The sequence below is a fragment of the Nanorana parkeri genome, unplaced genomic scaffold, assembly GCF_000935625.1.
Source record: "Nanorana parkeri isolate BGI_ZX_2015 unplaced genomic scaffold, ASM93562v1 scaffold1004, whole genome shotgun sequence".
NCBI classification, from domain to species: domain Eukaryota; kingdom Metazoa; phylum Chordata; class Amphibia; order Anura; family Dicroglossidae; genus Nanorana; species Nanorana parkeri.
This window is the reverse complement of record NW_017307272.1, coordinates 430,963-452,864: the sequence shown is the minus strand read 5'-3', so window position 1 is coordinate 452,864 and position 21,902 is coordinate 430,963. Positions and strand designations below refer to the sequence as shown.

The window sequence follows — 21,902 nt, the reverse complement described above, 5'->3', positions numbered from 1 at the left end:
AGCCATTGGTTTGTATGGCACCATGAATAATATTCTGAAAAGTATACAGCTACCACTTTAGAAATACATAAGCGCATTTTCTATTTATAGCACTGGTTTTGGAGCCCACAACAATGGCTGTTCAAAAAATACCTGCAGAGTATGACACTCGAAGTGCTGCTGAAATTGCCCCCACTCAGTTAACAGGTGAGTCTTTTGTTGCCATTTGCAGCTACTCTATTTCCTGCCTAGTGTTTTGCATACTAAAGTAATAAGCGTATCCACCATCTTGGGTTGTTGAGATTTCCTTATCTGAAGAAGAGGAGTATTCCCCCTCCGATAGTGACATGTCCTCCTCTGTATCCACTGAGGAATCATAATGAGAACTGGCGGTTCTCTGCCTCTTACGGGAATGGCTGGCTTGTTTCACTCCTTTAGCCACCGTCTGCATTTTGTCCATAGAGGATCTGGAAGACCCTGCAGCCTCATTCAAACAGCTTCCGCAGAGCTTTCTTCCCGCCATAGCTTTGGCATCACAAGAGCGGCATCTGTCAGATTTGCCTTTTTTCTTTCCTGAAGATGCAGAGGACTCTTATCTCCACGGGGCTAAATAAAAAAATACCAACTTGATATTAGCCTTAAAAAATGCACTCTTTTTATTTTTTTATTATACATCTCTAACCTAGGCTCCCTTGATTCAGACCCGTGAGGTGAGGTACGGCATTCCATGTTGCTTTAGCAGGAAAATAGCAGAGAAGCTGCCCTTCATCCCCTTTTAATTTTGCGCCAAAATCAGAGACTCATATAATGTCATGATGACTCCGCGCATGCACAGTAGAGCCGCGAAGCCGCTACTGCCCACATCCACCTGCCCTCAACTCGGAAGAGCTGCCGGAGCTCCAGTGCAGATGCGGGGGGATGGTTACAATTCCAACCAGTCTAGGTAAGATACCACTGCCTACCAGAGCTTACCTGACCCGAGGAGAAGCTGAGACCGGAACACAAAATCCCTCGGTTTCCATACCATGGCCGCTACCCCCAGGGTCACCGCAGGCCTCTTGCAGGTAGAAGGAATTGGCTTCAGCTTCCTCAAGGGGACACCCCTGCCTGGGGCCAAGACTTGAGGGCCCCACAGGCAAGAGAGGCTGAACTCCCCTGCGGCAAAGTATTGCATATAAACATATAATTAAAATAACAAAAAGAAAAATTTTCCCTCGAGGGAAAAAACACTATACTCCCTGTCCCAGGGGAACAGGAACAAAAAAAGACAGGGGAGCTCAGGTGAAGGAGGTGCTTATATGGGCTAAAGGGTGTTGGGCTTTTAACCCTTTGTGTTCCTGTTACCTAGGGCAAATGGGAGCTAACCAATTTGTCAGCGCTGCCATAGGATATTAACATATACAAAATATATAGATCTATAGATCTATATATATATATATACATATATATAGATCTATAGATCTATATATTTTGTAGCTGTTGTGAGCCATTGGTTTGTATGGCACCATGAATAATATTCTGAAAAGTATACAGCTACCAGTTTAGAAATACATAATCGCATTTTCTATTTATAGCACTGGTTTTGGAGCCCACAACAATGGCTGTTCAAAAAATACCTGCAGAGTATGACACTCGAAGTGCTGCTGAAATTGCCCCCACTCAGTTAACAGGTGAGTCTTTTGTTGCCATTTGCAGCTACAACACTTGTTTCCATTGATTATTTATAAAATAACAATTTATAACTTGTTTTTTCCTGCATAGAAACCAATGAGTGTAAAATGATCAGGAATTTGTGTGGGCATGGAGAGTGCATTTCTACTCCTAATGGATTCTACTGCAGTTGCCACCCTGGGTACTATCCTGATCCTGAGAAGAAGGTTTGTATAGGTAAGCCACAAAATACATTTGAAACTAAAATAGGTAATGATGCAGTTTCTATTTAGGTATTCTATACTATGTGTTCTGATAACCTTAGCATATTTATTCATGTCCACTTCCTTCAACTTGGAACTACAATTGCCAATTATTTTATAGAGTTGACACATACAGAGGCGAGTACAGTGTGGATCTTTACTTTTGCAATTTGACTATTTAAAGTTTAAGAATGAACAAAGTGTACCTTGTATTTCCACATAACTTTGCTCTTGTTATTAGCTTGCTTAGAGTGTACAAATTTTGCACACACAATGACACGCTAAAACTGCTGTAAGCACATACAGTAACTCCAAAATGATAGTCCTCAAACTGATGGGAAACCATAACTTGAAAAGGAGGTTTCTCAAACTCTTTGGCACATTTTGAAGGAATACAATAGTTCTCACATTCCAGGAGGCATCCAGCCATACATTTACAGTACATTGCTGGAGCAGTGCAGTTTGAAATTCATCAGACAAATTTGCCCTCATAGTACACCTTGAACATTTTTCTTTTAAAGGCTCATTCTTGCTCACCACCAGGGTTGTGGTGCTGTTGGTGAGGAGGGAATAAAAATGTAGGCAGGCTTCCTCAACACTGGGGTGTATTTATTTCAGTGAAAGATCCCCAAAATATTGTATGGAGTACCTGAACAGTATTTAAACACTTTCACTAAGTCCAATTTTTTTGCAAGAAGAGAAATTAAGTAAAAGCAGCATCAGATTACTGAAAATGCCCCCAAAATATTGTAGAGCCTATGTGCACAGTATTTGAACACTTTCCTTAAACCATTTTTTCAACCAGACCAACACCAGCCAGCTATTGATAAAATAAAAATCAACATTACAGTATATATATTTCACTGAAAACCCCCCCAGAATATTGTAGTGAGATAGTGCACAATCTTTAAACACTTTTATTAGGCCACTAATTCAATAGGATCCCCACCATCCAGCTTTTCATAAAAAAAAACAACATTAGTGTGTATTTATTTCAATGAAAAAAGTTGTAGAAAATATTGTAGTAACTACATGCAAAATATTTGATCACTTTAATCACTTTGACTAGGCCACATTTTGAACAGGACAGACAGAGGCCAGCATTTCATATGTATTTCACTATGTATTGACTATGTATACAGTATTTAAACACTTTTATTAGCCCACTTTTTGAACAGACATCAATCGGCTTTAAATCAATAAATCAACATTATAGGTTATTTATTTAGCTGAAAATGGCTTCCAAAGTATTGTAGTGACTACATGCACAGTATTTAATCACGTTTCTTAGGTTTTATAGACCCCATTTCGAACAGGAGAGACACAAATCAGTTTTTCATTAAATAATGAATATTAGAGTGTATTTGACTGAAAAAAACCCACCAGAATATTGTACTGACTATGCATACCGTATTTAAGAACTTTTACTAGGCCGATTTTTTAAAAAATTCTTTGTTTATTGAAAAGCAGAAAATAGTGTCACAGACGCTTCGGGCGACACTTCGGTAACCATGCCTCAAGCCGCCTATGTCCCTCTTGCAGTCATCCATCCATCCTGCAGGAGCCAGGCTCTGTCTCTCTTAGGACTGCAGCCATCCATGCACCCTGTCACTGCTGGAGCCTCTCCATGCTCGTTTGCGCCGAGCCATTGCTCTAGCACTGCACCTGCCTCAGGAGAAGCCTTGCAGCTCGCTTAACCAAGTATAACCTGGAATATTGCACAGTTCACACTTGCCTTCCTTGTTTCTACCCTGTGTTACCGAATCAGGAATTCCTGGAATAATAACACAAGCACTCCTCGCCTACTGGAATGTCCACGATTAGCCTTACCAGTTCAACTCAACAGCTCCTATACCGGCTAACCGCAAGTATCCCTCTCCTATTATCCTCCAATACCAACCGTATAACATTATCCTAAAACTTACTGCAACCTGGTTGTTTGCTATACTAAAGGCTTTTGCTGTGTTAGTGATCCAACCCTGCATCTATATAAATATATATACCACCACAACTGTTATTGCATCTTAAATGTGTACCTATTTGAAGGAATATGGAGACACTGTGAATACCTGGACTTACTCACTAAATATATTCATGCTTTATTTATTTAGGAACACATCCTATATCATGTATACCATATAATTGACTCAGTATGAAGTAATACTTGCAGTTGTTACTATTGCTAAAGACTCTTGTGATAATTGGTTACCCCTCTGTAGCTTAGATCCATATCAGGTATATCTGATAAATTGTAACGTGTGGTTAAGAGCGTTACGGATAGAAACATTCAGGGTTCAAAATATGCAAGTTGCAACAGGCCTCAGGAAGGTCAAAACGGATACAGCCAAAAACTTTCCCAAAACAGACGTAATACAAGTAAGATGGATTACAATATGTAGCTAACAAAACTGCAGAGAAAATTATACAAGACAACAGGTTAAATGAATAGGAGATACTTAAGCAGCGAATGAACTGGTCAAGTATCCATAATAACTAATGTCACCATATTGTGCAGAAAGAACCATAGAGAATATGAACATTCTATACGTATATTAAACCAAGGAAGCATAAAATCTGATATGCTATTGAGTAATGAGAAGTACGGGCTCCCACCACCCCTCAACCTGAAAAAAAGCAGACAACCAAACTGATGAAAAGGGAATACCCAATAGGGAAGGATGGGGCCCAACTAAAGTTTGGTAACTCCTGGACTAAAGTAAACAGAGACAGGACAGTAAAGAATAGTGCAGAAGACCAGAAAATGTGGAAGCATCCAGAAGAGATCCCCTGGGGTCCCACCCTCCTATCCCCGCTAAAACCATAGATACCACTCAACGAGGTGATGGGGAGTCTGGCAACACCTGCTAATAGGCAGAGGTAAATTTATAATTAAACCATGGCATCTAAGTGGATTTAAACTTTTCCTCGGTATTGTGCAAAGAAGCTGTCAAGAGCACACAGTATCCCAGAAAGGGGAAAGAGCTAAACAGTACCAAAAAAATGTGTGACATAGTACCCGTGGCCAAACCACATCTCCAACAGGTAAATGGAATAGATCTATCAATTTTATATAAAATGTTTTGGACCCTATACCATCGCACTAATATCTTGTAACCCAGGTCCTGGTACCTACTTGCCATGGAAGACCTGTGGGCCAGGGACAATGCCACATGCCTCTGTTGATCTGTGAAGGTCTTACCCAGCTCAGCCTTCCATTTCCTTATGAACGGCGGACAAAAAGTCTCAGGTGGCGCAGCGAGTAGCTTATAAAGCATTGACAGAGAATGACGAACAGGTTAGCCCTTGTGACACACCGACTCGAAGGCCGTTTCAGATTTGATACAAACTCCAAATGTCTAATTGCCGGGAAAGTAGGTTCCGAACCGCCTCCTGTGACATTCAAGTCCCATCCCCAATGAGATCCACCATATATAGTAAAATAGTAACATAGAAACTTGCATACCGTCAACAGGTGGCGAAACCTCTGTGGGAATTTGAGAGGAAGGTCACGGCAGGTCACTCAAAGGGGCTCGAGATTCCATCAGCTCCATAGTCACCCATCTCTTGTGTTGGGAGTTACAGCTCCAGTCAACCAGATGATTAAGGCTGGATGAGGCCCCATTCTGCTTGAGAAGGGTCAAGAGACAATATGCCAGCCTGGGATGTCTACGTGCCCACACAAACCAGATAAATTGTTGTCGGAGCTGGGAAAAGAATTGCTAGGGTAATTTGATTGGGAGAGCTTGCTGCATGCAAAGAATCCTATGCTGCACTGTCATTTTGAGAGCAGCACAGCATCCAAACCAAGTCAAGGTAAGTTCCTGCCACTAAGTTAAATCCATCTTAGTCTTCTCTCCTTTTTTCTCTCTTATATATCAGCAATCATTAGAAATAAAACGGAAAGTTTGGCTGCCAAAGGGAGCTATGCCCCCCTCTATTGTGTATAGTTGTCACACTACCCTCTGCCATGATCTGGCACGGGGTTTAGCCTCCTGCCCCAGGTGCTCAGCTCCCTGCCAATCCAATTGACAATAGTTCTCAAGTATGGTTAAGGGGAGAACTGAAATGCCGGGAAATGGCATTATGTATTGTGTTATAATACAATGTATCCTATATATGGGGTACAGTGCATTTTGTTTGTTTAATGTCCTAAGGGGTGATGGGAGATTTTTCCTGTGTTTATGTATGGTTTTCTTTTTTCGATGTATCTTTTTTTGAACTATGCCCTAATACCTAATTTGGAATATATGATGGAGAAAGGGGTTGATATGTACAAAGGATGACGGTGAATATATTATCCTATAATGTAAGTGGGCTTAACACCCCACCAACTATATAGGGAACCAAAACAACACTCGGGCCATATAGTATTACCAGATTATATACATGTTTTTATACTCAATGGTACTACAGCCTTTCAGATATGAGAAAAAGGAAAGTGGTTGCCATTGGTATACATAAGAGCAGTGGCGTAACAACCGGGGGTGCGGGTGGGGGGGGGGCGAAAAAAATGTTCTGCCCCGGGCGCCCATACCTCTGGTTACGCCACTGCATAAGAGCATACCTTTCCAGTTGACTGATATAATAGCAGATATATATGGGAGGTATTTGATCTTAAAGGGTTCAATAGGAAATACAGTGGGGGGAATTTATCAAGTGAGCTGCTCCAGTTTTCAGTGACAAATTTTCCACGTTATTTGCACCTTATTTATCAATGCAGTCTAAGCCTTGATAATAAATGTCATTTTCATTAGACATGTTGGGGGGAATTTATCATAGCAATTGCGAGTGTTTGAACTTGCACGGAATATATTTGCACCAGATTTATCAAGCTAGTGTAATGTTGTTGATAAATGAGGTTTAGTAGACTCCAGGAAAAAATACTTCTAACTTCAGGCAAAAAGCTTAACTGTCGTATCTTGAGTAAGTGGTCACGGGGACTTCTTAAGTTGTGACTGTTTTCTTAGGTGATGCTCCAGTTTCATACAGCCCCGGAACAAGAGCAGACGAAAACAGGTGCAAAAAACATGCAGTTGAAAAAGTAGTGCAAGCTCTGAAGAAAACAGGTGCAAAACAGGGGCAAAAAACATGCAATTGAAAATGTATTGCAAGCTCTGAAGAAAACAGGTGCAAAACACATGCAAAAAACATGTGCAGTTGGAAAAGTAGTGCAAGCTTTGGGCAAAACACGTGCAGTTGGAAAATTAGTGCAAGCTCAGGTGAAAACAGGGGCACATGTTAAAAGACAGATTTGCACATTAAAAAATGATCTAAGAGGCTAAAACTGCCGTAATTGCTTTGATAAATACCCCCCAGTGTGTACTCTTGTGAATGTGTACTGTCCTAATCAAGGCCAAATTAAATCTCATACTCAATTCTTCTCTAGCTTATCAAAATTTGCGTCTGGCTTATTGATAGTGGGAGGAGATGTCTTATGTGGCACTAGAGCCTAGTTTAGATACCTCAATAGGACATTTAAATTTGCTAGTTCGAAGAGATTATATAAAATGCGATTTATGGATGCCTGGAGACTTACATCCAAGGGATAAGAACTTTTCTTATTATTCCATGGTACACAATTCCTATTCTCGGCTAGATGTGATTTTCATGAGTCATTACCACTTGGAATGTTTAAAAGCTGCCTCTATAGCGGAAGCTACCATCTTGGACTACTACTGCTACTCATTGTCGATGATGATTGTTGACATCTACAGCATTTACTAGAAGCCTGTGGGAAAATTGCATGCAATTTGGCTGGGCAACGGTACCACCTTGTTAAGATTTTAAAATGTCCTTCCTGTAATTGACACCGAAAAGCTTATGTGTCAATGCATATAGTTTTATCTGTTCTCTATCCGAGAACCTGTAATTCAGTTCTCTTTCCAATTCCCTTTTATAATATGGTATCTTTGCAGTTACTAATAACAACAATATGTTAGACCAAAACTACATGTTGTGGTGCCCTTTCTCTCAGGCACAGTTTTTCCACTGATGCCATTTCTCTATCTGTCTGCCCCCTGCTCTAAACCATTTTATAAAAGTCTTGAAATTGAAAGTATCTCATCCATTGTCCCCCTCCTTTTAGTTGCTTCCCCAATCAATTAAGTATAAGATTTCAACCCATCCTCAGTCAAAGTCAGATAAAAAGGGGGGACAGTTCATTCTTACTCCACATAAATATTTTTTGTACCTCTGCTCCTGGCATGAACTCCGGAATATCCAGGACAGGAGTCAAAGGGCAATAATATGCAGAAATCTTGATAAGTGCATCCCATACTTTTAACATAGGGGGCAGACACACAGGGAGATTTTTACTAGAAGGTCGTAAGGATGGAACAATCCATGGTAATGTTACTAATAACATAGAAGAGATATATGCTTCTAGCTGCACCCACAATTTACATGACCTATTGTATATTATATATATATTAAATGTGTCATCAGCGCTGGCTTATAGTAAAGTTCTACATTGGGCAGTCCTAAACCCTGGCACAGTCCCCCCCATTTATACCTAATTAATGATGTTCACAGCTCTTGAAAAAATTTCCTCTGAACCATGATAGGTACTGTCTGAAATATATACATAAGGCGCAGCAGGATATCTATCTTATATAGCACTGCCCTACCAAACCATGTATGTTTAAGTTTCCCCCACCTCTGTAGTTTCTGATTTATAGTTATCAACAATGGTTTATAGTTTAGGTCAGGCCTCAAAATTTCCACTCGTCCCCTCGCAATTGGCGAGTGAAAATTGCGCGGGGGCGAGTGGAATGTCATCCAGGGGGTGCGCCGCTGGCAGGACCAGGGATGGGACACTACCACCGGGGCGATTTCTCACTTCTGTTCCCTCTTCTCCGGCTCAGCCGCTGCAACTACAGAGCGGCCGAGGAGGAGAAGAGAGAACAGAAGCGAGCGATCGCCGTGGCGGTAGTGTCTAGTCAGTGGCGGATCCGGGGGGAGGCAATTGTCCCTCCCCCGTATATAGAGCCGCCCCCTGCCTCTCCCACCCGCGGTAGTAGTGACAGGAGCACATCCCTGCACAGCGGCCGGGACATACAGCTGTCAAGCTGTCACAGAGTTAACTGCGGTTCAGTGCAAAAAACCGGCACACTACAAGTACAATGCCGTTTTTTTTACACTGAACCGCAGTAAACTCTGTGACAGCTTGACAGCTGTATGTCCTGACCGCTTTGCGGGGATCATAGGCGTTGCCCGTTGCCTCCCCCCTGGTGCACCCCGCCCCGCCTATTCCCCACAAAAGTGGCCGCTTCTGCTGAAGCTACGATCTCCTGTCAGCTCTGCTCTGCCGCTACAAGGGACGAGGGAAGCATCGCCTTACAAGCTCCTCGGCAGCCTGTATGTTCCTCCACCCACCTCTGCTGCAATTGGCTGGGAGTGCAGCACCATCATTGGCTGCCTGGGTATTTTCAGCAGAGTGGGAAGGGACCTGCAGAGGAGGCACAACAAGGCTGCTTGGGGCATCACATGGAGGAGACATCGAGGCTCCCCCCACCACCACGCGGAGAGGAAGAAGAGGGCATGAGGACAGAGCACATTACCACTGTAAGTCGTGTTTCAATCTTACACCGCTGACCTCCGCACTGCATCACATTACTGACCTCCGCACTCTGCGTCACCTTACTGACCTCCGCACTCTGCGTCACCTTACTGACCTCCGCACTCTGCGTCACCTTACTGACCTCCGCACTCTGCTTCACCTTACTGACCTCTGCACTGTCACGTTACTGAACTTCACACACTGCATAACATTACTGACCTCCACACTGCCTCACATTACTGACCTCCGCACTGCATTACATTACTGACCTCCACACTGCATTACATTACTGACCTCCGCACTCTGCCTCACATTACTGACCTCCGCACTCTGCATTTATTATTATCACTCTCTCCCTCCGCCACTCTGCTGGGCCCGGCCGGCCACAACAAACAATCGGGACCCAAAGCAGAGGCTGCACTGTAGTCAGTCAAATTAGCCCGCGCTGGGGCTTTGCAGCTGTCTAATTTGTGTGAGTACAGACCGCCCAAGGCTGGCAGCGGCGGAAACATCCCAGAAAGAGAGGCCAGGTGAGTGTGTTGTACCCCGGGGGAGATGGGGAGAGCCAGGGGGCAGTGGACACATAGGCGGTGAGAGAGGAAAGGGATGGCACAGTAGCAGTGGAGGAGCCAGATGGGGGGGCAGTGGATGCAGCGGCGGTGGGAGAGGAAAGGGGTGGCACAGTAGCAATGGAAGGGCCAGATGGGGGGGCAGTGGACACAGAGGTGGAAGAGGAGAGAGACGGGCACAGTAGCAGTGGAAGAACCAGGTGGGGGGCTTATTTTCTGGCATTGCCCCTCATGAGACTAGACTCTGGATCCGCCCCTGTGTCCCGTATCCTGGTCCCGCCGGCGGCGCACTCCCTCAATGACATTCACAGTTTGACTGTCTTCCCTGTGGCTGTCTTCTGCATCTTTCTCTGCCCACCACTGCTGCCAGGCTGGGAGGAAGACTGCAGACACAGTGAGTCTTTCTGTTATATACAAATCATTATTGCAATTGGATGCCGCTCAATAACCCACATTTTTTGAGCAGTGGGAGGAAAAGTTGGGATCAGCATTACCAGATTCCCAAAAAGTATGTGCTCATATATGGTGGCATTGCTCTACCATCAAAACACACTGGCAGACCTTACTCGACCATATCTGCTCTATACAGAGTATGCCTTTCAGGCTGAACCCATGGGCTATGTTATTTCATAGTGTGAAAGAGTCAGTCAGCTGGTATCAAAGGTCTATTATTCCACATTTATTAAATGCCACAAAGTCAACTATTCCCTTTTATTGAAAGCAGAAGGAGATGCCTCCATTGAGAAGATGGTTTCAAAAGATAGATCAAATTTGCATGTTAGTGGAGATGATCCATAGAGATAGAAAGGAGCATGTGTGTATTACAAGATCTGGTCTTGCTGGATAAACTATAAAACAACGGAGTCTTATATGAGGGTAATGTTAACTTCTGAATTAGAAGGCTAAGAAGTTAAAATCCTTGGCTGTTTATTTTGGAGTCAATGCAATAAAGTGGATTAAAAGGGGTACAGGGTTACTTCAAGATTATAAAAAAACAAGTATGTATATGCCTAAAGAATAATAGGGCTAGGGCATAAGTCCGGGAAGGGATTGTATTTCTTTTATTTTATTTTTTTCTTTCTCGTGGATGGCTGTGTGTTTTTGAGAGGATTTTTTAACAAATCGGTACAAATGGTATAACAAAAAAGATGAGGGGGAAGATATAGGAGACTTTTTTTTTCTCTTCACCTGGGCAGGCACAAATTAGGCTAATACAGGTGAAACTCTAATAATTGGAATATCATGCAAAAGTAATTGCAGTAAGTGCTGCAAAAGGGGCCCAAACCAAGTACTGAGTACATATGCATGTTTGTACTTTTCAGAGGTCTGAAATTGTTCTATGTACAATCCTTCTTTTATTGATTGCATGTAATATTCTACTTTTTTTGAGGTTGTGGATTTGGGGTTCTTGGGGTTTTCACGAGCTGTAAGCCATAATCATCACAATTATGACAAATCACGGCTTGAATTATCTTGCTTTGCATGTAATGAGTCTATCTCATATATTAGTTTCACCTTTTAAGTTGCATTAGTGAAATAAATGAACTTTGCACAATATTCTAATTATTAGAGTTTCACCTGTATAACAAATGCCCCATGTACAAGTATAGATATATCACATATATCAGATGGGGAAACAGGGGACAAGTATGTGCTATATGCATAAGTGTATATAAATATTTATTCACACAGATGGCCACATAAACAAAAGGAGTTTTGACACATATTTAGTACACATACTTCACAATTATGATGTGGTTATAGGTCTAGGAATTAGAAATATATTTTTACACTGAAGGGTACACTAATCAGGGTGGTATAATAAATATCACATATACAAGTATGTATACTCTACACGACAGATGGGGAATATAAGGGATATATATATGCAACATATACTGTATATAAGAGGGATGTAAATAATAGGATCTTTCTTTCTTTCTCCCTACTTGGGATAAAAATACAAAGAAAGCGCCATAGTCATAAACTTCATGGATAGTATAGTAGTATTAAAACGACATAATTTGTACTGAGGGATAAGATTATAAAGTAACGTGGATCAGAAGATGTTATGTGATATTGTGTGTTTGTTTGAGTTATATGTACAAAGTTTGTTTTTCCTTTTTGTGTTACTTAAAAAATGCAATAAATATTTAACAAAAAAAACCCCATCTTAGTCTTGGCCAACATGGGAGCAAAATTCTCTGCAAACAACTGGTACAAGTCCGCAGTAATATGCGTGCCCACATACTTAATGTATCGTCTCGCCCACCAAAAGCGGAAAGACACTTTAACCTCGTCGTAAAAGCGATGGAGGAGTGTGGTCCGGATATAAAAAAAGATCAGGTGGTCAGCATAAGCTGCTAGTTTGTGCAAACTAGAGGGCAGGAATAAGCCAGATATGGAGTCGTCTGCCCTGAGCGAGCACAAAAAAGGCTCCAACGGCAGTATAAAGATAAGAGGCGACAAGGTACATCCTTGGCAGGTGCCATTGGAGATGGCAAAGTAGTCTGAATGAGTTTCATTTATGTTAACTGCAGCGGAAGGAGACGAATATAACGACGAAATCCATGTACGCATGTTGACCTCCAGACCAATATGACGAAGGGTGGATTGTATGAACTGCCAATCCACCCTGTTGAAAGCTTTTTCCACGCTGATGGATAAAAGCATCAGTGTGCATGCATGTGTACGAGCAGAATGGATCTCATTTAAGACCCTGATAGTGTTGTCTCGTGCTTCGCGGGAAGAGACAAATCTGACTTGGTCAAAATGGAAGAGGGCACTAATATAAGGCAAAATCCGATTGGCTAACATTGTAGCAAATAGCTTTAAGTCTACATTGAGAAGGGCTATCGGACAATAGCTACTGCATTGAGAGGGATCCTTATCAGCTTTCGGAATTACTGTAATGTGTGCCCTCAAGGAGTCTGGAGATAAGGGGACACTGTCAGCAATGGCATTACGAGCGGAGAGAGAAGAGATTCAAATTGTCGGTAGTACAGCAAAGTGAACCCGTCAGGTCCAGGCACCTTCCCTGCTTTAGTTTGTTTAATAGCAGAGGCCAATTCCTCAGACGTAAGGGGAGATTCTAAAAGATCCCTGACAACTGGCTTGAGAGAGAGAGCATCCTTGACCGTCCAAGATAGATCTCTATGCGTCGCAATCGTTACACCGCCTTGGACGAGGAAGCAATAGGTTGCAGATTATACAAACGGCTATAGAAGTCTTTAAATTTCACCGCAATGTCATTAGACAGGGACAATTGCATACATGAGTGAGAGATGACATGAGTAAGGAAATGTTTTGATTGTGCACCCCAAAGCGCCCTGGCCAATAACCTCCCTGGCTTATTGGAGAATTCATGCGCCTACCGGTCACCAAGCATTGTTTCGAGCATTGAAATAACAAGGAATTCAAAGTTTTGTGAGCCTGTTGAAGAACAATCTGGGAAGCCACAGCCAATGTACGCTTGTGCCTAGTCTCCATATGTGGGATACGGACCAGCAGTTGGGCTATCTGATCTGATCACTCCTTCCTACGATGAGCACCATGTATGATGAGGATGCCACGGACCATGCATTTATGGGCTTCACAGATCGAGATGGGGCTAGGTACAGAAGAAACATTACAGGCAAAGTAGTTTTGTATCACTCTGTCCATGTCCGCCTGCATCACTGGATACTGGGGGAGGGATTCGTTAAGGCTCCACGAAGGTTTGGCAAAACGAAGGTGGCAGCAAATCCAACACTAAATGGATAGGGCATGGTCAGACAATAGAATATTATCAATCAAGGCTGATTGCACCACAGGTAGGTCTTTATGTTGGACAAAGAAGTGGTCTAGGCCAGAGTAGGTCCAATGAGTTGGGGAGACATATGTGTCCCACAGGTGCAGAAACGGCAAAGCATCCACAAGGTGAAGAACGTGTAATTCCGCCTTGAGCTTCTTAAGGAAGGAATAAGCAGTAATGAAGCTAGACATTCCGTTACCCGGGGCAAAGACTTAGAATTGCCCCCCCAGAAGTTCTCCATACAATGGAGAGCGCAGGAGCGGGTCTAAAGACACTGATCCACCATGGAGGTCCGCCACCCAGCAATACATTATACAGCAATGCAGAATACCACCAGCTACAGAGGACATACAAATCCCAGCAATACATTATACAGCAATGCAGAATACTACTGGCTATAGTGGACTACAAATCCCAGTAATAAATTATACAGCAGTGCAGAATACCAAATGCTGTAGAGGACTACAAATCACAGCAACACATTATACAGCAATGCAGAATACCACCAGCTATAGAGGACAACAACTCCCAGCAACACATTATACAACAATGCAGGATGCCACCAGCTATAGAGGGCTACAAATCACAGCAATACATTATACAACAGCGCAGAATACCACCAGCTATAGAGGACTACAAATCCCAGCAATACATTATACAGCAGTGCAGAATGATATGAAGCTTCATACACTGTGTTGGTCCACAGTGGTGACCTGATGTCAGTAGTAATGCAGAGGTCAGTGGTGTAACGCAGAGTGCATAGGTCAGTGGTGTAATGCAGAGTGCAGAGGTCAGCGGTGTGACGCGGAAAGAACATAGACTTACAGTGCACATAGTTAATCTAATCCTGGTGTTCTGCCCTCTTCCTCTCCAGTGGTGGTGGGGGGAGCAGCCACGTTTCCTGATTGTACAACCTCCTTGTATAGCCGGCCATTGTTAGTTCTACACTCTCCCTCCTATAGCAGCTGAAGTGGGCGGAGGGAGGTGCAGATGGCTGCCGAGGAGCCTGATCAGTGTAGCAGGCACCTACAAAGGCAGCCGAACCGCGTCTTCTCCGCCTCGGCTGCTGCAGCTACAGAGCGGTCGAGAGGGTAGAGCTAAGCAGAGTGAATGCCGCTGGCGGCAGCGGCAGCAGCATTCTTAAACTAGTTTCCCTCCGTGGATTTTCCACTGGATCTGCCGGTGGCACCCCCCCCCCCTGAGTAATATAAGTGAAATGCCCCACAAGACACATCCAAGAGGAGGTTTAATGGCAAATAGGGGGTCCATGGCAAAATTAAAGTCCCCACCTAGTATCAGGGACCCTTCCATAAATTCAAGAAGGGAAGAAACAACTAAACGAAGAAATAACAATTGGTCTGAATTGGGTAGGTACACATTCGCTAAGGTGACTAGTGCGATCTCACCCACCCGACCCTTCACAAACAGGAATCGACCCTCAGAGCCCTGTTTAAGATCGAGCTGGCACCAAGCAAATTATTTGGCAAATATACTTACTCCTTTAGATTTTGAAATAGGAGAGGCGGAATGATATGCCACGGGAAAGTCACGATTGTGTAGTTTGGGAATCTGACCTTGTTTAAAGTGTGTTTCCTACAAGAAAACTATTTTTCAGGTCCACAAGGAGCCTAGAACATTTTTTGGTATGTTCAATCCATTACCATTGAGGGAGGAAAGTTTAAGTAAACCCCCAGCGGGGGGACAAGGGCAGGACCCCCTAGGTGGTAACAAGGCCATATAGGCCTGAAAGCCAAGACAAAAGCACAGAGAGGAAAGCAGAAGTCTATAAAAACAAAGCACACACACAAGAGAAAAACAGACCTCAAGGAGAGGGAATAGGGTGAGAAATGACCAGAAAAGAAAGAGAGTGAAGCCAGGAAAAGAAGCAAAGAAACTCTGCAAAAGAGAAAGGAAACAGAGAAGTGACAGTTCTACCAGAGAAAACCATTAGTCAGACCCGACTACCCAGCTCTAGAAGGAAAGAGACCACCTACTCGGGGAAAACCTACGGGTAGGATAACCCTGATATCAGTGCAAGGCCCAAACCGGAGGTGTGGGGGATTGACTGGGGAGACCATGATATGGAAACAGGTGCCCATAACTTAGCAAAGAACACAAAGAGGAGAAACCCCCCCCCAGCATGGGGAACTAAACCCAAATCATATGCCCAGCCCACAGTCACTATAACTTAGAGTAACCTAGTCCTGCACCCAAACCCTCCTGCATCCCATGCAGACCTGTCCCCCTGGAGCCCGATACGTGGAAAGGGCACACATGCTAAAATGCCCTACGCCAAGGTCTGGAAAATTCCAACCCATCTGGGCTGCTCACAGAGAGACCTCCTTTACCAGCCATAATACAGGATAGCTCACAGACATCTAACGTTAAAATACTAAATATTGCAGCAATGGAACATAAAATAAAAGTTGCATATAGCCAAAAATACCATAGAGAAAAAAGGCAACGTATCATAAGTGCAACATATCATAAATGCCCCCTTGAATGTCACCCAGGAAACCGAGCAAACAGATTACTTGGGTAAGCAACAGAGAGTCCCTGGGATAAGAAGGCCAGATCACCTGCCCGGAATGACAAGGAATAAGGAAGATCAGCACATCATTGGTAATGAGAGGACTCGTAAAGTGCACCATCCTGAAGGTCGCTGAAATAGGGGCAAAGACAGGGGCAAAGACGAAATCCAGTCCCGAGAGAGCCTTGCAAATCCTAGGCCGCCAAACAAGAAATTGGGGCAGGCTTCCAGGCATCATAATACTCAAATGGGCTCGGATAGGGCCATAAAGGAGTACAGAAAAATAATTCACAGTTCACTGGAAGCAAAATCTCTAGAAGGAGGATACGAAGGATAAGATCTCTGGCGCTTCCTGGGTCCGTGAGCAGGCCTGGGTGAAAACAGAAACTTCTGCCAACTTCAGGAAAGCAAAAAGAGCTGGAAGCTGATCAGGAGAATGCAACTGGAAGGTGCGGTTCACACGATTAACTATTAGATTAAATAAGTGCCCCCAACGGTAAGTAGCATCATCCGCTCGGATGATATCCAACACCGGCTGCAGGACGCAGTGCATGCGAAGTGTGTGGTGGGATAAGTCCGGCATGACCTGTATCCTGGCCCCATTAAAGTCCAGTGGGCCCTTTTCCAAGCTTGTCGGTGGATCTCCTCTTTAGTAGAGTAGAAATAGACCCGGCATAAAACATCTCGTGAGAGGCCCGGTGCTGAGGAACCAGAACCCTGTGCCCTATCTACTCTGTCCAGCTCCAGGCCTGTTGTAGGCAGCCTGTCTATATAGTGGTTAAGGACAGCCAAAACCGTGGAATGCAGATCTGGACCTGAAGTGGCTTCAGGGACCCCCTTCAAGCGTAACTTGTTCCAGTGGTTCCTGTTTTCATTGTCATCAGCCTGAAGGCAGATAGAAGTAAGGTGCTGCCGGGTCTGGGCCTGTGCTGATTCAAGGGCCACCACACGCTCTTGCAAAGAGGAGGTCACTGACTGCACACTACTAAAGTGACCGTCCAGAGTAGAAATGTGTTGTTTTACCTCCAAAAGTTGTGAATGATGTAAAGCATCCACAATTTTAGTGGCCACACCATCAAGATCCCCCTTGGTGGACAACTGCGGGAGAATGGACCTTCAATCCTCATTTCCAGGCTGAGAGAAGCCAAACCAGGGAAATCTGCTGCAGGAAGCACAGGTGTGAGTTATGGCGAAGGTGTTGCGCTCGGGTTGTGAGTGAGAGACCTGTGTTGCGTTCTGGTCGAAGACGGGCTTGCGGCCACAGATCTCGTTAGCACCATGTCAGATTTAGGCCGCGATTGCCTCCCAGCTGCTGAGCGAGAGAACAGGTCCAAGATATTGGGCTGTTGGCAGTCCCTCAATGTGCTAGGGAGCATTCTCTCCTTCGGCATGAGGTGTAAATGAGCTGAAACAGTCAACTAGGCTGTGTCCCCACAGAGCTCATGTTAAATGCTGCGATTTTTGAAAGGGACAAACACAAGCCAGTTTTAAATCCAATAAAGGAACAATGTAGTGTATTTAACTGAAAACAAAACCACCAAAATCTTTTAGTGACCACATGCACAGTACTTAAACATTTTTCTAGGCCGCATTTTGAATTGGAGAGTTAGAAGTTAGAAGAAAAAAAAATCAATATTAGAGTGTATTTATTTCACTGGAAAAAATCCCCCCAAATATTGCAGTGACTATGTGCACAATGCACAGTATTTAAGAACTTTTACTAAATACTAAACTCCACCCCCACCTTTTAAAAAAAACTAAAAATATAAAAAAAAAGATGAAAATGTAAAAAAAAGCAGGGTGGGGTCCAGCAGCTAAACTGCTACTGAAGTTGTTGCTTAGACATACACAAAAAGGCATCTCTCCCTGTCAACACTCTGTATTCTGTCCCTAATGTGCTTCAGAACTGTCCAACACACAGTGGGGAGGATTTATCACAACTGGAGCAGAGAGAAACGGGAGCAGTTGCCCATGGCAACCAATCAGCTTCCATCTTCTGTTTGTTCAGTTTACAATTTTGAAAATGAAACAGAATAGCTGATTGGTTGCCATGCACAGCTGCTCCAGATTTTCTCTGCTCCAGTTTTGATAAATTCCCCTCCGTGTGTCTATGACTGTGTAAATACGGACATTTTCAGCAATCACCAGCCATACCCATCTCTCTTTGCAAACACGCTGATCTTTCCATAACTGCTCCATGTCTCTTTCAACACACACTAAACAAAGGCTGCTGGGAACCCTGACTTTCATAGAGAGGGTCCTGACACATAAGAAAATCCCTATGATTGACCCTTCTAAGCTACCTGACGACAGTTCAGGAAGTGCAGTCTGGGTAACTAATTTCTATAGTTTACAAATGGCCACGTTACTTTCTTCTTTTCTCAAACTGCAAATTACTTGGGTTTGGGTTGAACTCACGGCCCAAGCTCACTCAAAATTGTGACCCCTCTCTCCTGGCCCAATCAGTGGCAGAAGTTGTAGCAGAGGCATTCCCTGCCCCTTTGTGATGTATCGATGCTGGGCGGGGAATGCGCCTGCCACAACAGATTGGGTCAGGAGCAGTTTAGCAGTCACAGTTTTGAAGGTGCTTGGACAAACTCAGGCAAACTGTATTTGTACCAAGCCCAGGCTGGCCATAAGTTTGACCCAAACCCAAGTCATTTGTCGTTGGAAAAAATAGAAAACGAATGTGGCTGTTCCTTCTGTGTACATCTGCAAAGACCAAAATATACATGCAAAAAAAGAAAAAGAAGAAACAGAGGACACTAGATAGTGTAGATAAAACTACTTTAAAATATAATAAAACATGCACTTAGAAGTGACAAAGAATTGTAATCTTGGTTAACAAGTACCTTCAGGGGTGAGATACTGTCAGCCATTAATAGGCTGAAGAAGGTTAAGAAATTCCTCTGGATCAACAGTGGGTAATTGGGGGCATAGCGTTCTATTTAGGCTTTTCTTTTTCTTTTTTTTTTTCAATATGGAGACATCAGGGGTCTCCAAGGACCCCCCAAAGAAGCTGATGAAGCAGAGATCTGCTTCATCAGCTTCTCTCCAGCGTCTGAAGCTGGAGAGTGACACAAGAATGCGGAAGTGATGTAATATACATCGATTCCACATACTGACAGCGGGGAGGGGACCAGAGGGAGCTCGTGTACCCATCTCCCTCTGATCCCCCGTCACAGAGCCACTATGCTGGTCCCGGGTTCACACCAGGCACAGCGGAGCCCGGGACCAGCATGACAGTGGAAGGGGGGGCCGCGGAGGGGGGCACGGACCCGCAGCTTATACCAACAATCTGCCGACTCTATAGCCAGCGATCTGCTGGCTCTATAGCCGGCAGATCGCTTGTATGTTAACAGGAATCGTTGCCTGTTTTTAAATTTAGGCACTGTACCGCTCATGCGCGGCTGAGAGGACGTTTAAAAATGCCCGCTCAGATCCAGGGAGCTCCCGGCAGGCCATTTTTGTACCGGCCAACCGGGAGGCGGTTAAAATGTATCTAATCTAGCCTGCTGCAGCATTTCACCGGACAGGCAAGTGTAAATGGGCCCTCAGTGACCGTTCTGTCTTTCACATCTGTCTAATACTGGCCTAAGGCCCACTTTGCTTGCTCCATGATTTTTTTGCATATCTGGCAAGCTGTCAAAGCACATGCCTGATTTCTCCAGAAAGATAAGGTTGACACACTGATATCAAAGGTATGCAAAGATGTCTCCTACTATAAATCATGCAATATCAGCTCACAGTAAAGTACACATGTGATGTATGTCTAAATTACTGGATAGACAAGTATATTAGATTATGTAAGCAATGTCATGGATGTATTTCAATTTGCAGTCTGAGCAAACAGAATGATTGTGAATATTAATATTATTAATAATAATTAAACTAGACCTGTTAAATGTGGTAAATGTAGTGTTGTAGTCACAAAAATTTGGGAAGAGCAATTGCACCTACACTATATTGCCAAAAGTATTGGGATACCCCTCCAAAACATTGGATTCAGGTGTTCCAATGGCCACATGTATAAAATCAAGAACCTAGGCATACAGACTGCTTCTACAAACATTTGTTAAAGAATGGGTTGCTCTCAGGAGTCGGTGAATTCAAGTGTGGTACCGTGATAGGTTGCCACCTGTGCAATAAGTCCATCCGTGAAATTTCCTTGCTACTAAATATTCCACGATCAACTGTTAGTGGTATTACAACAAAGTGGAAGCAACTGGGAACAACCGCAACTCAGCCACAAAGTGGTAGGCCACGTAAAATGACAGAGCGGGGTCAGCGCATGCTGAAGTGCTCAGTGCGCAGAAGTCGCCAACTGTCTGCAGAGTCAATAGCTACAGACCTCCAAACTTTGTGTGGCCTTCAGATTGGCACAACAACAGTGCGTAGAGAGCTTCATGGAATGGGTTTCTATGGCCGAGCAGCTGCATCCAAGCCTTATATCACCAAGTGCAATGCAAAGCGTAGGATGCAGTGGTGTAAAGCAGCTATAGAGGACTACAAATCCCAGCAATACATTGTAAAGCACTGCAGAATAATGCTATCAGCTCTAGAGGACTACAAATCCCAGCAATACTTTTTACAGCAATGCAGGATAATATGAAGCTACATATTCTTTGTTACTCCGGGTTCACGGCCTAATATCTTCAGGGTCTCAGGAGAGCTGTGTGGGGTTTAGGGGGGCTGTGCAGGCTCTCAGGAGACTGTTCAGGTTCTCAGGTGGACAGTGTGGCTCTATGAGGGCCAGTGCGGGCTCTAGGGCAGTCAGTGCAGACTCCAGGCAGTCAGTGCAGACTCCAGGTGGTCAGTGCGGACTCTCAGACGGTCAGTGCGGACTCTCAGACGGTCAGTGCGGACTCTCAGGCGGTCAGTGCGGGCTCTCAGGCAGTCAGTGCGGGCTCTCAGGTGGTCAGTGCGGGCTTTCAGGTGGTCAGTGCGGGCTCCAGGTGGTCAGTGAGGGATCCTGGTGTTTAGTGAGGGCTCAAAGTGGTCAGTGAGGGCTCCAGGTGGTCAGTATGGGCTCCAGGTGGTCATCTCAGGCGGTCAGTGCGGGCTCTCAGGCGGTCAGTGCGGGCTTTCAGGTGGTCAGTGCGGGCTCCAAGTGGTCAGTGAGGGCTCCAGGTGGTCAGTATGGGCTCCAGGTGGTCAATGCGGGCTCTCAGGTGGTCAGTGCTGGCTCCAGGCAGTCAGTGTGGGCTCCAGGAGGTCAGTGCAGGCTCCAGGTGGTCAGTGCAGGCTCCAGGGAGGTCATTGCAGGCTCCAGCCGGTCAGTGCGGGCTTTCAGGCGGTCAGTGTGGGATCCAGGCGGTCAGTGCGGGTTCTAGGCAGTCAGTGCTGGCTCCATGAGGTCAGTGTGGGCTCCAGGGGGGTCAGTATTGGCTCCAGGGGGGTCAGAGAGACTGGTGACTGCAGCCGCAGCAGATGCGGCTCTCTGCTCAAGCATTTCAGAGGGCCCTCTGATATGCCTGAATAGAGGGCCTCTGCTGCATAGTCAGCTCAGCCCGGCCGTGATGCGGGTCCGCTCGGCCAGGCCGCGATGTGGGTCAGCTCG

At 44.5% G+C, this 21,902-nt stretch overlaps 1 protein-coding gene across 2 annotated transcripts in view; it reads left to right on the top strand.

Annotated features, from left to right (window-relative positions):
- The window catches only part of LOC108795773 (latent-transforming growth factor beta-binding protein 3-like), a 305,365-nt gene that overhangs the window by 152,399 nt on the left and 131,064 nt on the right, over nucleotides 1–21,902 (top strand). For both annotated transcript variants that reach the window (XM_018567072.1, XM_018567071.1), the window contains 2 exons: nucleotides 91–186; nucleotides 1,741–1,866. In XM_018567072.1, coding sequence (XP_018422574.1) covers nucleotides 91–186; nucleotides 1,741–1,866 — 222 coding nt within the window. The remainder of the gene's footprint in view (nucleotides 1–90; nucleotides 187–1,740; nucleotides 1,867–21,902) is intronic.